Genomic DNA, 14,201 nt, shown 5'->3' with positions numbered 1-14,201 from the left:
GTGAAATAGTGATCATGTAATAAAGGCACCTATGGCTGTGCATGGCTGGTTCTAAGAAATTGCTTGGAAAGACACAACCTGTGGGTAATTAAACCTAAAATGCATAAATTTAATGTGACATTGTTTACACATATATTCAGTAATTAACAGTTTCCCCAGCGCAAGAGTGGTGTTGCCTTAGGTGTTGAGTGTTTGGTTTTAATCTCACAGCGAATCAGTGTGACTGATGTGTTGTTACAGGGGTTTACGTAAAGTCAGATGACAGGTGGCTATTAGGCACGACCTGTCATTTTGAATATTCATAATGGAGGACTGTCGGCCATATCTTCATCTTGCTGCCACAAACAAATATGTTGCTTATGTCAGTTTTTTTAAGCAGCATTAAATATTCTGTTCTTCAGTTAAAGGATAAAAATGTTGATATTGTTTATTTTACATTTTTGGGACAAATTCCATGAAAAGAATAAGAAGAATAAGAATAATTTCTGGCTTCCCTACCTTGTGGCACTCAGCCACAACTCCACTAATTCCTTCTGAAGACAGAAATCTTAAATATCATTAATATATACTTTTATTTTTTAAGCAGACAGAATGATTTATTAAAACAGCTGGACACTGTAGTTTGGAGCAAATGTTGCTCAAACAAGAATAAAATGCAGCTGCTGGGGACTATTTTGGATAGATAGATAGATAGGAGTGGATTAATACACATTTGGCGCTATGCATGACAGTGGGATGCTGCATTTGGGACTGACCCACAACAATCTTCGTTGTCCTTGTTCATGGTAATGATGGAACATGTCACTCACAGCACTGAGGTGTTTTGGACAACAATAGAGGCTGATAGCACAGACAATGAAACAAAAATAAAATATTACCGTCCTTATAATGTTGGACAATGAAAATTAAATTAAAGCTAAATTAAAGGTGCTATAATCAATAATTTTATGTTCACACTCATTTAAATGACGATTTGAACTGTGAACCCACAGAGAATTGTTGTACTGTCTACATTTCCTGTCAGCTCTATGGATGTTTTTTACATTTTTCAGCTTGTTGTTTTGTTTGTCTGGCTCACTGCACTGTTTTGGTTCACTCTCACTGCTCTCAATGTGTTGTTTCCAGATGCAGCAGGAAGCTGTTTACAAGGAAAAAGCTCTGATATAACCACAACCTTCCCCCACACAACAGCAGACAGACACAGCTAGAGACTAGCTGAAGAGCCACATATTTCCCTCAGGAGTTGGGGGAGACCAAAAATAGAGATAAAAGAGAGTGAATATATCACCAGGAAACCATGACACACTCCAAAAGAATGTAAATACTGCACCCTATCTGTTGAATCTATAACTAAGAAGCTGTTTGCTAATGTGTTAATAGCTTGTTTCTGCTGCCCAGAAGTAGCTAAAAAATATTAATGCAGGTTTGAAGTGAATTTTTATTATTGCATTTCAGATGACTCTTTAAGCACTAAATTTTTCAGAGTAAGGTTTAATAAATTAAACTGATCATGCACAAGTTGTGTACAAAAACATTACAATAAAAAAATTAAAATTCACAAATAATGCAGTGTTTAACACAATAGAAACATTAAGGTCAGGCAAACACACAAGTGTGTACACATTAACAGGAAAGGCTCATTCAACTACTCCAGATTACATAAAAACAGTTGAGGAGATAAAAAAATACAGCATCATAAAAATTACCCCAGAAAAATCAGTAGCATATTTTTTTTTACATCCAGCTATACAATGCTTCAGAGAAGGAAAAAAACTGCTCAGCAGGCAGGTGGGAATGTGGACTAAAACTACCATAGAACGGACAAAAAGCAAAATCACAGCGCTACACGATCTTAACACATGCTGGGTTACGACTACAAAGCAACAAAGACCTCGCATCATGCACGCTGGTCTGTCAGCTTTTGAAAATCCCCCGACAAAAATGGGGAGACATAGAGTAAAGTTCATCGTCCACACCCAAGACTGGGCGGACATGCATTAGGTCAGTCCATCAATCCATTCACAGGGCATTTCAAAAAACGTATCAATCAATGTAATACAAACAGTCATTCAAGTGTTCACACAAAAGAATGATTAGATGGTTGTTTTATAAATGTCCCGATGTGTGTTTAGAAGAGCACATCTTCATTTTTAATGAGCACCTCCACCACCTGTCTCTGGTAGCGGATGTCATTGAGTGCTGTTATGGCATCCACGTCTGGTGCGCGCATGAGGGTCGGGCCGAAAACGATGGCAAGGTTCTCCGCGTTCATCAGGTTGAACTTCTCATTCTGTGTCACCCTGCAAATATGTGTTAAAGTTAGAAACATAGACTGACTCTGTGTTACTAACATCTTCTTTGGAGAAAAAACGTCTGTGTAATGTAATGTAACACTATTGAGCAGCACAGCTCATTTAGAGTTCAGTTCCCAGAGAACTAATATGCAGTATATAATATGCTGAATAATATTTTTATACAGCCACCAAATCACAAAACAGAATTGGAATTGACGATTGCAGAATTGCGACAAGTATAAATTTAGTGATTCCTCCTGTTTACTTCTTCCTTTATTCTTGACTAAAGAGCTCTCACTGTCACTTTATAAGATACATTTATATTTTTGTTTTTTGACACATTTTGTTTTACTGTAGTTGTGCTTCAATGTAAAATGAAGGTGGGTGCTGCCATATGATTGCGCCAAATGACATGCTTTCTGGAGAGATGTTAAATCACTAATAACTCTTCTCTATTAAATTTTAGAGTACTACTGCTTTAGACTATTACTTAAAAGAGACACAGTCATCCACTTTTCCTCTACCTCTCCCTCTAAATAATTCAAGTCCAGCAGGGTTCGAATGTTTTTCTCACCTTTTCAAGTGTGCCATGAGGTACCTCAGAGTTTCACAGTGCGACGGTGGCAGCAGAGCTAGAGCCTCACGGAAAGCTTCCAGCTTCTTCTCCTGGTCTGTGAACTCTGTACAGAAACAGAAAGTAGTGCTGCTGTTAGGATGGCCAGGATACACTCTGTGACCTCAGAGGCCATGAGCAGCAATCAATGTAGTCATTTCCTGTGGGGCAACAAAAGCCATTAGGCTCTAAGAGAAAGCCTGAGACTGCTTGAGGTGGTCAATGCAAACGACCACAGTGAATATGTTCTGGAGTGTACGGTTGTGTTTTGCACATTAGGGGCGCAACTGGAGTTGAAAACCTATTCAAGACTTCAAGTCAGTTTTGAAAGTCAGATTCTGGGAAGTCAGCTGTTAGTCAGTGGAGGAAAATTACCAATGAATTTTTTTCTTTTTTCCCAACAACAACCATGAATTATGTTTCAGTGAACACCAGAAAAGTAATAAAAGAGCACAACAACAACAACAGTCTCACAAACTGCAGCCTCAAGAATATACCGGTCTTTTTTTTTGTCACCCTTGTTAGCTAACATCGGAGCATTTTCTACATGAACCAAAGTGACCACATGAAGCAAAATACATAAAGTGGGTGTTAACTGCATCAAAAACCAAACTGAGACAGGTGAGTTGCTGACTGATTTGTCTTGTTGTGACTTACTTGCAGCCTCGATGAACCTTGGGTAAGCATCGTACGAGATGACGGGAACAGGCAAATCCCTCAGGTACAGTTTCAGTGCACCCGTAATAATATTGATGTCTTCATAGGCCTTCCCTGATATGTCTGTCTTCTCGCCATCTGTGAGCATGTGTGATGGAATAAGGGAGACATGAAGAAGAAAAGGAGAGTTTTCACACTGTAAAAATGGCTGACATCCGCACTGTCACATCACTGTGTGAACCGTGGGATAAAGCGATTGTGTTACCATGGGTGGGGAGGAGAAAAAGCTTCTCTTGCTCTGTATATTTCAAAGTAGCTGCTATCATCCGCATGGCCTGTTTTATGCTGACTTTCCCTCAGTTATGCATGCTTTCCAGAGAGGCCATGGCCTACTTGTGCAGGCAGACCGAACATCACAGTGCTGTGAGCTGGAATGACACTCTGTCATGGATGATCTCCCACATGTGGCTCCAGCTAAGAGTTTAGCCCACTGCTGCAGGGTTTTTCTTATAGTTAAAATTCACACTGCACTGGGCCAAGACAGACTCACTCTCACTAAGTCTACTACTGAATCCCAATACAGCTGAGGAGTTGTTTTTTTTTTTTTTTTTTTTTTTTTACAGCTATCTTTAAGGCAGTGAGAGTGCATCCATGGTTTGTATCCCCTGAGGTCCCTCTCGTCTGTCCATACTGTGAAATCCTGCATGAGAGGGACATGTCGGGATAAGATCTGCCCTCCCAGATGGACAGTAATCCTTCACAAATGTGTCAATTTCTCATTAATCTAAATTGCTCCGGGTGTGTTATGTAAACAAATGAAAGCACACAATGGCAACGCGAGCTGACAGAAATCTATGAAGCAGCTGCCACAAACAGAACCAGAGGGACACACATACCTTTGTCAAACGCCATTTTGACTTCCTCCACTGAGTCACTGAATCCAGATACTCTGTAGAGGCCCTCAGACTTTAGTCCTAGAGAGACAAACATGAAATAAACAACCTTTCAGACATCGTCAGTGCTGTCATGAGTAATGTAGAAATATTCACCTGCATGTATCGCCTCGGGTAATTTAGGAAATGCCATTAAACGCTCTTAAATATGCATAAGAAATTAAGGATAAATGTCCACAATGGAACACAATGGAACAACATGGGCAGATGCAAATAATTTCTTGCATCACTGGGCAAAATAATAAAGACATAAATCAAACTTAGCTTCACATGTATATTAGAGGGCAGACGATGAGGGAGCAATGAGCCTCCTACATAGTTGAATGATTTAACTGAAATGCAATCAAATAAGGCAGCAGGAAACAGAGTAATGTGTTCCTCATTACACGTTTACAATTACCAGCACACTCATCAGTCCTCTCTCTCAGTCATTACCCGCCCAAAAAAACATTAACTCAGTTAGTGATGTAATCAGACTTTTAACACCTCAAACTAAGGAGAATATTGCCTTTCATAAAATTAGAGGAAAGCTGTTTAACAGCAACCATCATAAATACAGTCAACAGGATCCGTATACTTAATTTGAAGTAGTAATTCAAAGGTTTTTTTTTTGAAAAGCCTAAAATTATCTTCTGTATAATATTGATGAAAAATGTTTACTTTTGCTCTGGTAATTATTTAAAGTTATTGAAATTTGTAAATATACATTAGAAAACATCACGAGTGAGTTTCCTGACCTGACAAAGTGAGCTTGATTGTTTGTCATAGAAAAATTTACACAATTTTCTTTACAAAAGGCAGTGACATCCTAGTTTTTTGAAATTTGAAATTTGAAATGATGATATTGATCATTATTGCTTAGGTTTCACCGATAGATGCTGTAAAATACCCCAGTGGCTCTGATTCAGTTGGTTATTTTTGGATCTAAACTCGCGTGCTGGATTTATTAAATTCAGACACCAAATTCAAGATAAAAAATAAAACTTGAACATTCAAACCATCATGGATAATCATATAAGCCTTGATCAGAGTCAATCAGAGCTCTGTCCTATCAGAAAAAAGACATTTAGAGATTTCATTAATTAAATATTCAGTAGGGATTAAAGGTAAATCTAAGATTTTAATTATTCTGACTGTTCTTTGCTTCTTATCAGAGTTGTAGTTAACATTAATTCAATTAGTATTTATAGTAAACTGCAACTATCATATTTACATGTTGAGGAAAAATGGTTTATTATGTGTGAAATACACAACCACGTCTCCTAAACCAACCTCTGGACTCGATCTCTCGTATGCACATGTCCACCACCATGGGCCTCGTTGTGTTGTAAGCGTTCACCAGGGTCGTGAGGTCACAGCTGTAGACTTTACGAATGTGTCTCAAGTCTGGCTTGCAGTCATTGGGTACCAGAGATGAGCATTGTTTGTGGACGTTCAAACCACAATCTGCAGAGAGAGAGACATACATGAGGTTTAGTTCATGAAAATCTGCGTCTTAAAAAGGTCATTTTGTGGAGGAAGGCATGCTGTAGAGTTTATTTGTGCACTGCCTGTCAAATGATTAATTTCCTGTGTTTCAGTAGGATTATTATGTAAATTCACATTCAACATCAGGTTAACTTTGATTTGGTTGGCTGGTTTCATGTGTGTGTTTTGGCTCACAGAATGAATGTTAACTCCCTTGATCAATATTTGCCCTCTAAATGTCACAAGACCACTGTAGAGCTCCTCTCTTTCTCCCACACATGGCAATGGAGTCACCTTGAGCACCGGGTAAATCCAAAGTCACCTCTGGCGGGCCATTTATTTATTAAAAACAGTAATGAACCACAAGACAGGACATTAATCTATGAAATGTTTTAGGTATATGTTTTCAGCTTGTGTGAAAATATTTCTTAGTGCAGGCAAAATGCATTCAATAATAATTAAATGTGGAGAAATTCTGTTTTTTCTCTCCAATATGACATTTTCAGATGTAGCCTCAGTGGGTGTCCAAAGAGCCTATTAGTCATGATGTCAGTGTAAGTATCCCGCATTGCATTTAGTCTCCAGTCACAGCGGATGGGGCCTGAGGCACAGCTGTTTCAGGGCAGGATTCACCTTGTCGGGAATATGGGAGCCTGTGGAGAGCAAATGCAGAGACAGACTGCAGCTCTGCTTTGTAACAGAGACGCATGGAGGGAATTAGAGGAACACTGGGAACGCTGTGGCCTGGAGGAGGGATAGTCATTGCTGCTGCGTGTGCTGTTCTTTTCCAAATCCAAGCTCACACACAATGGCTGTGGAAGCAGCAATTGAGTCGCTGCGGGCTACACTAGACCTAGTTTCCCAGACTAAAATGGGGCAGCTCTTCAAGCACATAGGTCTTTTGAGTCGTCTCCAAGTTTCAAGAGGTTTTACTCTTTATTTTTTATTTGACAAATGCTGCATGCTTTTTGATTACAAAAATATAAATTAGACCATTTTGATCCATCAGAAGAATTGTTACTTTAATAATTTTGAACAGAAAAAATACCTCCAAGAGCCAAAAATCTCTGCTTCTGGAGGATATCAGACAATGTTTAGATTAATATGGGTCCCTGGAGAAATTCACGCAGCCTGCATTTATATGCATTGATGCAGAAATGTAATTACCTTAAGAGATGATTCTCTTAAGGATATGAGACAGGCAGTGTAATAGAGGAGGGCCTGTCATCAGACACAAGTCTGCAGAGCTCCTGTTGTCCATGTGAGCACACTGATAGGCCAGGGTCCCAGGTGGGGCGGGTGAGGGTGAGGCTGGGGCTCGAGGGACACCAGGAACCAGGAGACTGGGGGTGCTGCTTTACTGCACCGTCAGCTCTGTCTCAATTGCTATGGGGAGGAGGCTGAAGCTGGTTTTGGCTAAAGGGCTCTAAGAGGAGGTTTAATGGGGCTGGTTGCTAATTTCTAATCATTACATTATCACCATGTCTGTGAGTTCCCAGTTAAAACCGGTTCCTTTCTGACGGGGAACAACAAACCACTTGTATTTGTTGGATGGTTTGGTTTTTCTACTGAACATTTAAGTTAAATAGGGTTTGAGCTGCTTGACCCAGCTCTTTGGTTGAAGCCACCGAATTTTAATGTGCATGGAAACGGAGCTCCATCCCCACGCTCTGAGCTCTGCTCCTCATTACAGAGACATGCCAGCTTTGTTTTCCTTCTTACGCATGATGGGATGAGGCTGGGGGGCACGCTCTGATGAGGAAATGTGGCACAACAAGCACAAGGAGAGGCTGGCTTCCTGGCACACAGCCAGAAACAGTTCACACATACAAAAGGAAAAAGGGGTGGGAGAACATTTTTTGGTATGCTAATTCGAGCATCATGTGAGACTTTGCTGCCCTAGATTCCCGTCGTTGTGGTTGAGTGTGAAGGAATGGTGATATAAGAGTCAATAAAGATAGGCTCCAAACACATGTGCTTTCCTTTAGACTGTTGTCAGCTTTAAAAATCAAGCCATTAATAATTAACGTCCGAGCTCCCACAGATCTGTGTGACATACTTTGTTTCATCAATAAAACATCAAAGACACACATCGGAGTGTATTATAGCACTATTCTGGGATGTGATATGAATTTAACAACAGCTGCCGTGAAACAGAAATCTCATCAGGGTATTTGACAAGCTGAGGGCCAAATCTAACAGAACTATTTACCTCACAATAACACGTCTGAATGTGTGTGCATTCCAGCTGTCATAAAGTAAAGGATTATTCATAAGGACTGGAAGTGTTTACAGATTGTTGGTGAATATTTTTTTTTTAATATGAGCGCACTGTGGTGTACATATTGACAAAATGCATTTAAATAAAAATTAATAACTGAGCTTTAATCATGATTTATGTCAGCTGCTGTCTATAGTGAGCCTACTGTTACGTGTTTATAATGCATCAAATGTTTTTTTTCATCAAAATCACGGAAATGGAAACAAGGCCTCCAACCAAGACCTGGCCTAAAAAAAGATTTCGTAATTATTTGCAAAAAAGAACAAGAATTGAAGAAAAACAAATCATTTTAGATGCAATGGCTGTGCTGAAACTCATTCTTCTGCTGTTTTGAACTGATCCATCCCCCACATTCACAAACCCGGTGAGGAAAAGAAGTAGGTCAAAATAAGGTTTTCACCATCGTGTAAAGTATGTGTTACATCATAGCTATATAGTCCTTGTTCCACTCTATTATACAACTCCTAATCCATAAACTACTGTTGGGATTTTAGATTAAAACTCAATAATCCAGCTCCAGATGCACAGTAACCCACATACAGTAATGCTCACTTTGTACACCATGAACCTATCAAGAGGACACTGTGAAATGATGACGCAGTTTATGTAAGACCGTGTCAGTGTTGCGTGAGAACAACATGTACCTGCACATTTGACCCCCTGAGCCATCAGTCCCCACATGAAGCTAGCACAGTGTTCACACCAATGTGGTCCCCGAAAGGTATGGACCTACAACAGAGAAGAAGACAGTGACAGATATTAGAGATGAAGTGCAATGGTGAGCTAGATAGAGAGAAAACAGCAGGGACTTGTGGTCATTTACTCCAAAAATACACCATATTCTTCTTCAGCTGGGCTAGGATGTAGCTACTGCCATCTTGAATGAGGCAGAGATGGAGGATGATCTGTAGGTGGAGGAGGATCGTTGTTCAAACTTACCCTCAGTACTGACAATCCTGCGGTACGCGCAGGGGAGGCTTTGGTGGATCTGACACTTTGTCTGAGCGAAGGTGCGAGTTGTCAGGGAAGTTTGCTATGGAAACAGCAGAAGGCCACCTTGCTCATGCAGGAAAAAAGGGAGCCCCCAACGATCCGCCAGGTAACAACAGCCCAGCCAATCAGGGAGGCCTCTGGGAGCGAGAGCAAGCTACAACTCTGCCTGGTTTCACTGCATTAAATCAGCAGCACATACAGCAGGCATGTTGTTTTGGTAACAAACTACTAGTTTCCAGTGGGCAGGTGATCACTGTATTGAAAAACATGAACTCACGGTCACCCAACAAGTTCTTCAAGAGTCATCCATCATTAAGGGTTATCTCAGTCACCTCAGACCTCATTTCTTTAGGTGTCTTTTCACATGTTTTCTGTGATGCATACTGAAAATATGTAAATACAGATGATGAATGTAATTACTTGGATTAATTGATTCAAGAGGCTTTGGTATGAAATTTTAAAACCGTTGTTTAACATGATGAATGAGGTGTCAGAGTGATTAATTTGGAAAATCTGAAAATGAAAGGCTTGTTTAAGCACCCATTTTTGTGTATTTATTACAGCAAGCATGTTGTTTTGTTTAAGAATTGTACATTTGTGGCTGGCAAGTGATTGTTGTGTTAAAAAATATCAACTCACAGTCAGCTGAGAAGGTCACCAAGAGTCAGCCATCATTAATGCTTATCCCAATGGCTGATTCAATTGGCGAAAATACTGTCTGTATTGTGAATTAGCTTAAATTCTACATCATCATCTAGCTGTGAGCTTTCAAAACAGGAACTGTACTCTCGTACAACCTTGAAAATCAGTGTTCAGCAATACAGGAGAACAGAGCAGCAGAAAGAGACAGGCAAGCATCAGCAGTTTGAAAGCCTTGAAGGTAATATTTCACCTGCTGCTCTCCATCCCATTAACCAGCCTGAGCCAACCAGGGATACACTCCTCCACTGTTTTCTGGGCCTAATCTCTCCATCTGGTGCTCCAGCTAACAGCAGTGCTCCACAGACCACCCAACAGATTTTCTTTTGATAAAGGCTCACTGGACAGACCAAAACAGCTCTGTTTTTCATCCCCTTATTTCAGCCCTGTCCTCCTCCTCCTCCTCCTCCTCCTCCCATCTCCCACAAGGGAAGCATGAGAAGTAGCCCTCTGGCCACACATGATGAAATTAAGGCAACATTTTGAAGATGAAAGCGAAGGAACAAAAGTTCTTTCAACTGACTCAAGCCTCACCTTGAAGTTGTGAACTTTCTCAGATTTGGGTGTCCGGTCGCTCTCCTTCAGTGTAGCTCTGCGCACCAGTGAGGTGAGCTGTGAATAGGCGAACAGTTTAAGTGGCTGCCAGAAAGTGGCTGGAGGTTTCTGTGGCCCCATCCTCATCCCCAGAGCTGCCGCCAGAATATCCTCCTGATTGGCCTCTCTCTTGGCCTTTTGCACCAGAGACTTCTCTTCCTTGCGAACGTCATAGGACTCTCTAGATGGCATCCTGGTACTGCAGTCTCCCAAACCAGATGAAGGAACAAACCCAGTGGAAGAAGTCCCAGAAAATGAAGGGGGAACTCTTTGATGCTCAAAGCAAGTTTATATCAAAAGATATTACTTGCATTTTCACAATTGAATAAAAACATTGCAGAAAAAAACTGCAGAATTTAAATTGTAAAAAAAAGTCTGAAAATCATTTAAAAGAGCCCACAAAGAAAAAAAACTGGTCCTTATTAAATCCTCTCACAGCAGTGACAGTAGATCAAGTGGAGCCTCTGTGATAGGAGTGCCAGGTTTTATACAAAAGAGGTGCAGCCCTGGGTGCTCATGTGGTTCTCTGGGAACGTGTATGCAGATGAGCTGAGTGGTTTCACTAATCCTCTCCTCCCTGTGCAGCGCTGATACTCTCCCTGGAACAGAGACAGCACACTGTTGTGTATGGATGCTGTCAGGGCGGGCAGAGCGAGGGGGAGGAGTACTGGGGCGGACCCTGTAGTAGTCAGAGCAGATTAAATGGATTCCACCAGCCAATCACTGCATGGATACACCAGCTTTATAGTAGCCACCACCCCGCCCCCACACAACCATCTCCATCAGATATCCAAGCAGGGGAGCCTTTCTACGATGAAATGAGAGTGGGATGATAATGAGCAATGAATGAGTCATGCATCAAGAGTGGGCTGCTGCCTGCAGAACTTGCGACAGCAGTGGGCCGTTAGAGAGGGGAGCTATTTTCAAAATCATGTTGCCACAGAAACTGGTCTGACTGGGACCGCAAGAAGCAAAAACACAAAAGCACAAAGCATGCAAAATACAAGATCATTTATGTTAGTGCGCGCTTAAATAAAAAGGAATGCTCTATTATTTAAAAAAATGAGAGAAATTCCATAATATAGAAAAACAAAGCATAAACAATAAATAAATTAGGATTAAACAGAAATATAAAGCAACACTGAAGGAATAATTCAACAATGGAACTACTTTAAAATTCCCACTCTGACACGGATCTGTGCAACCAAATCACAAGCCAGTCTTCTGCTTGAAAAGACTCCCCTATTTTGTATCTTTAAATATCTTTTAATAGTGTATTTCATATGCTTGTTATGCCTTCGGTTATTGAATATGCTACCTAAATAAATTTTACATTTTATATTGCACAAAATATTATATAATAATAATAATATAATCCAGGTTGATAATTTGTACCATAAATTCATATTCGCTGTTACATCTCCTTACATTATGATAAAATATGCTACAGAAATATAAGATGTCTGGAAGCTGGGAGCTTTATCTCCCTCTGTCAGTCTTTGTCTGAATGTTCATTTCCTGGAGGTTTACACTTATGCAAGCGTCGTGTTGTGTGTATGCAAATCAGGAATCAAATATAGCATCACGACAGCGATGTGGGAGAAAGAAAGGATCTCCAGCCCGCTTTTGTAATTCACACTGGAAACCAAATGTGATTAGACTCCCACGCCTCAGAGTCTAAGTCAGTCGCTGTTAAAGTGCAACGCTCTCACCTCTTACAGAGGACAGCTGGAGAGGAAGTGACTGTACAGACTCTCCTTCAGAAATCAATGAGGACTGCTACAGCCTCCGCTGCCCCCACCTCAGCAGAGAGGTATCAAAATGAGAGCATGAACAGGGGAGGGGAGCAGAAAGAGAGCTTTGAAGATCAGTGTACTTATGTAGAATGGCATCCCAAACTGTGGTACAGATCACGACATGAAAGATGTGAAACTGAGGGGCTTCCAGCAGCAACTCTCCTCTCTCCTGCTCGGGGAAAACTCTCTGCTCAGGAGGGTACCTGAGAGTGGTATAGATAAAAGACTGTAAGAGCCTTTTATATGCACTGGTTCATCCTCTCAGACCCTGAGCACTTTAGAGGGTTTTGCAGCGTAATTGCGTTGCCTGCTGTTAAGTGCAGAATGAGCGTCTGACTCCCAGGATGTGGTTTACTTTGAACGTTGCTCTAATTGACACAGATTGATTTGCTTGTTTCCAAAACATGTCCAGAGATGGGGCTCTTGGGGATAGATGGATACAGCACAGTGTCTTTACATCTCTGTGATGTCCTCACATGTCCAGCCTGGACATGTGAGGACATCTGAGTGTTTGGATCCAGTCGCAGTTTGGATTTATACAATGGTTCAGTCTTGTTACTACATGATTCTGCTTTGACCCAGAAACCAGTGCAAAACTTTATCATTCTTTGGCTCAAACTTTATTTTCTCCCTCCCTCCCACTGTGTTCTAAGCCATTAAGCTGTTGAAGATAGGCTGCCAATTTCTGCGGGGTTGGAAGGCTGTTACATAAGGAAATGCTCCTCTAATGCACTGCTGACCGAGTACTGACAGAAAGAGCCATTAAGAGGACGGCGGTATTTGCTCTCATGGTCGTGATTGTGACCTCTCATTGCAATGATGCCTACCTCACTCTCTCACATAACACTCTTTGTTTGTGATAGATAAATAACATCTGCCATAAGCCAAATCTAAAACTTCAAATCATTAAGTTACATAATGTTATATAACCGGAAACAACAGTGTGACGAGAGCGAGAGTGAGAGCCTGGATCTTATAATAGAGTCCAAGAAAAAAAGAGGATTGATGTCATAATGGGGGTGCCTGCACACTGAAAGCTTTCAGTCGAACTACTTGGTATTAAACCTGTGAAATGTTCGCACAGATAGTTTTCACACTGACAGGAGTGACTTTACTTCATCATTCTGTAGCCTTTTAAAATGAAGTAAATAAAAAACACCTCAAGTATTAAGACATGCTTTATACACTCATTCTTTTTTTCTTTTTTTTTTCAACCAGGAGGGAAGAGGACAAAGTCAGACACAGAAAGGCCACCACAATCGGGAAATACCACATATACATAAGATGCAGCTCAAATCATTGCTTTTTCTGCTGGGCTTGCAGGAAACCCGGAGCAAATTACACCATATTTTACCGGGACAAATAGATTACCTGGCTGTGGCTGGAACAGTCTGTGCTTTGACAGTGATGTATGGTAGGCCTCTATCATGGTTTGCTATTCACACAGCAAGGTCAGAACACGCGTAGGACACACACTTTACAGTGCATAGGCACAGTATAGTGTGAGGTGATAGTCCCAGCTGCATTTTAAACTGTGGATTTATCCTTGCCTGTGGTACAAATGTTTCACCTGTCTGTTTATGAAACAAAAAAATAAATAAATAAAAACAGAGGAATCTTTGCTCACTGAACTGGTCCTGATAGATGCTTGCATTGTGTAACAGTAACAGCATAGTCTGAAAATGTCCGTGCTGAACATAACAGTGACTCTGATTCAGTGCTTCAATGACTTGGAAGCAAATCTGTGATCACATTACTGCCGTCATGCTTCACACTCACAATGATCGATGCAACTTTGACAGAAAACCTTTAAAATGCATATTCTCCATTGTCCCTTAGCTGTTACGGAATTCT

General features: G+C 40.8%; 2 protein-coding genes across 2 annotated transcripts in view; both read right to left on the bottom strand.

Moving 5' to 3' along the window:
- Positions 1–1,395: 1,395 nt before the first annotated feature.
- chn1 (chimerin 1) lies at positions 1,396–11,696 on the bottom strand. The gene is made up of 7 exons (XM_046403545.1): positions 10,492–11,696; positions 8,910–8,994; positions 5,790–5,963; positions 4,461–4,538; positions 3,565–3,702; positions 2,869–2,974; positions 1,396–2,300 (listed from the first exon to the last, which is right to left on the bottom strand). Exons 1-7 carry the CDS (start codon positions 10,741–10,743, stop codon positions 2,129–2,131), a joined length of 1,005 nt encoding a protein of 334 aa, XP_046259501.1. The 5' UTR covers positions 10,744–11,696; the 3' UTR covers positions 1,396–2,128.
- atf2 (activating transcription factor 2) overlaps positions 5,916–14,201 on the bottom strand; it is a 42,157-nt gene continuing 33,871 nt past the window's right edge. The window contains exons 12-13 of the transcript XR_006844646.1: positions 8,910–8,994; positions 5,916–5,963 (exon numbers count right to left, since the gene is read on the bottom strand). The gene's annotated coding sequence lies outside the window, so the exon portion shown is untranslated. The remainder of the gene's footprint in view (positions 5,964–8,909; positions 8,995–14,201) is intronic.

Source organism: Scatophagus argus, chromosome 11, assembly GCF_020382885.2.
Source record: "Scatophagus argus isolate fScaArg1 chromosome 11, fScaArg1.pri, whole genome shotgun sequence".
NCBI lineage: Eukaryota > Metazoa > Chordata > Actinopteri > Scatophagidae > Scatophagus > Scatophagus argus.
This window is presented reverse-complemented; position numbering and strand designations above follow the sequence as displayed.

Bases quoted from the DNA above. Each gene is read 5' to 3' on its own strand.
- chn1 (XM_046403545.1), bottom strand. From the start codon at position 10,743: ATGCCATCTAGAGAGTCCTATGACGTTCGCAAGGAAGAGAAGTCTCTG. The intron at 8,995-10,491 runs GTGAGGCTTGAG...TCTCTGTTGTAG, and splicing joins AGAAAGTTCACAACTTCAAG to GTCCATACCTTTCGGGGACC. The intron at 2,301-2,868 runs GTGAGAAAAACA...ACATATTTGCAG, and splicing joins CTCATGGCACACTTGAAAAG to GGTGACACAGAATGAGAAGT.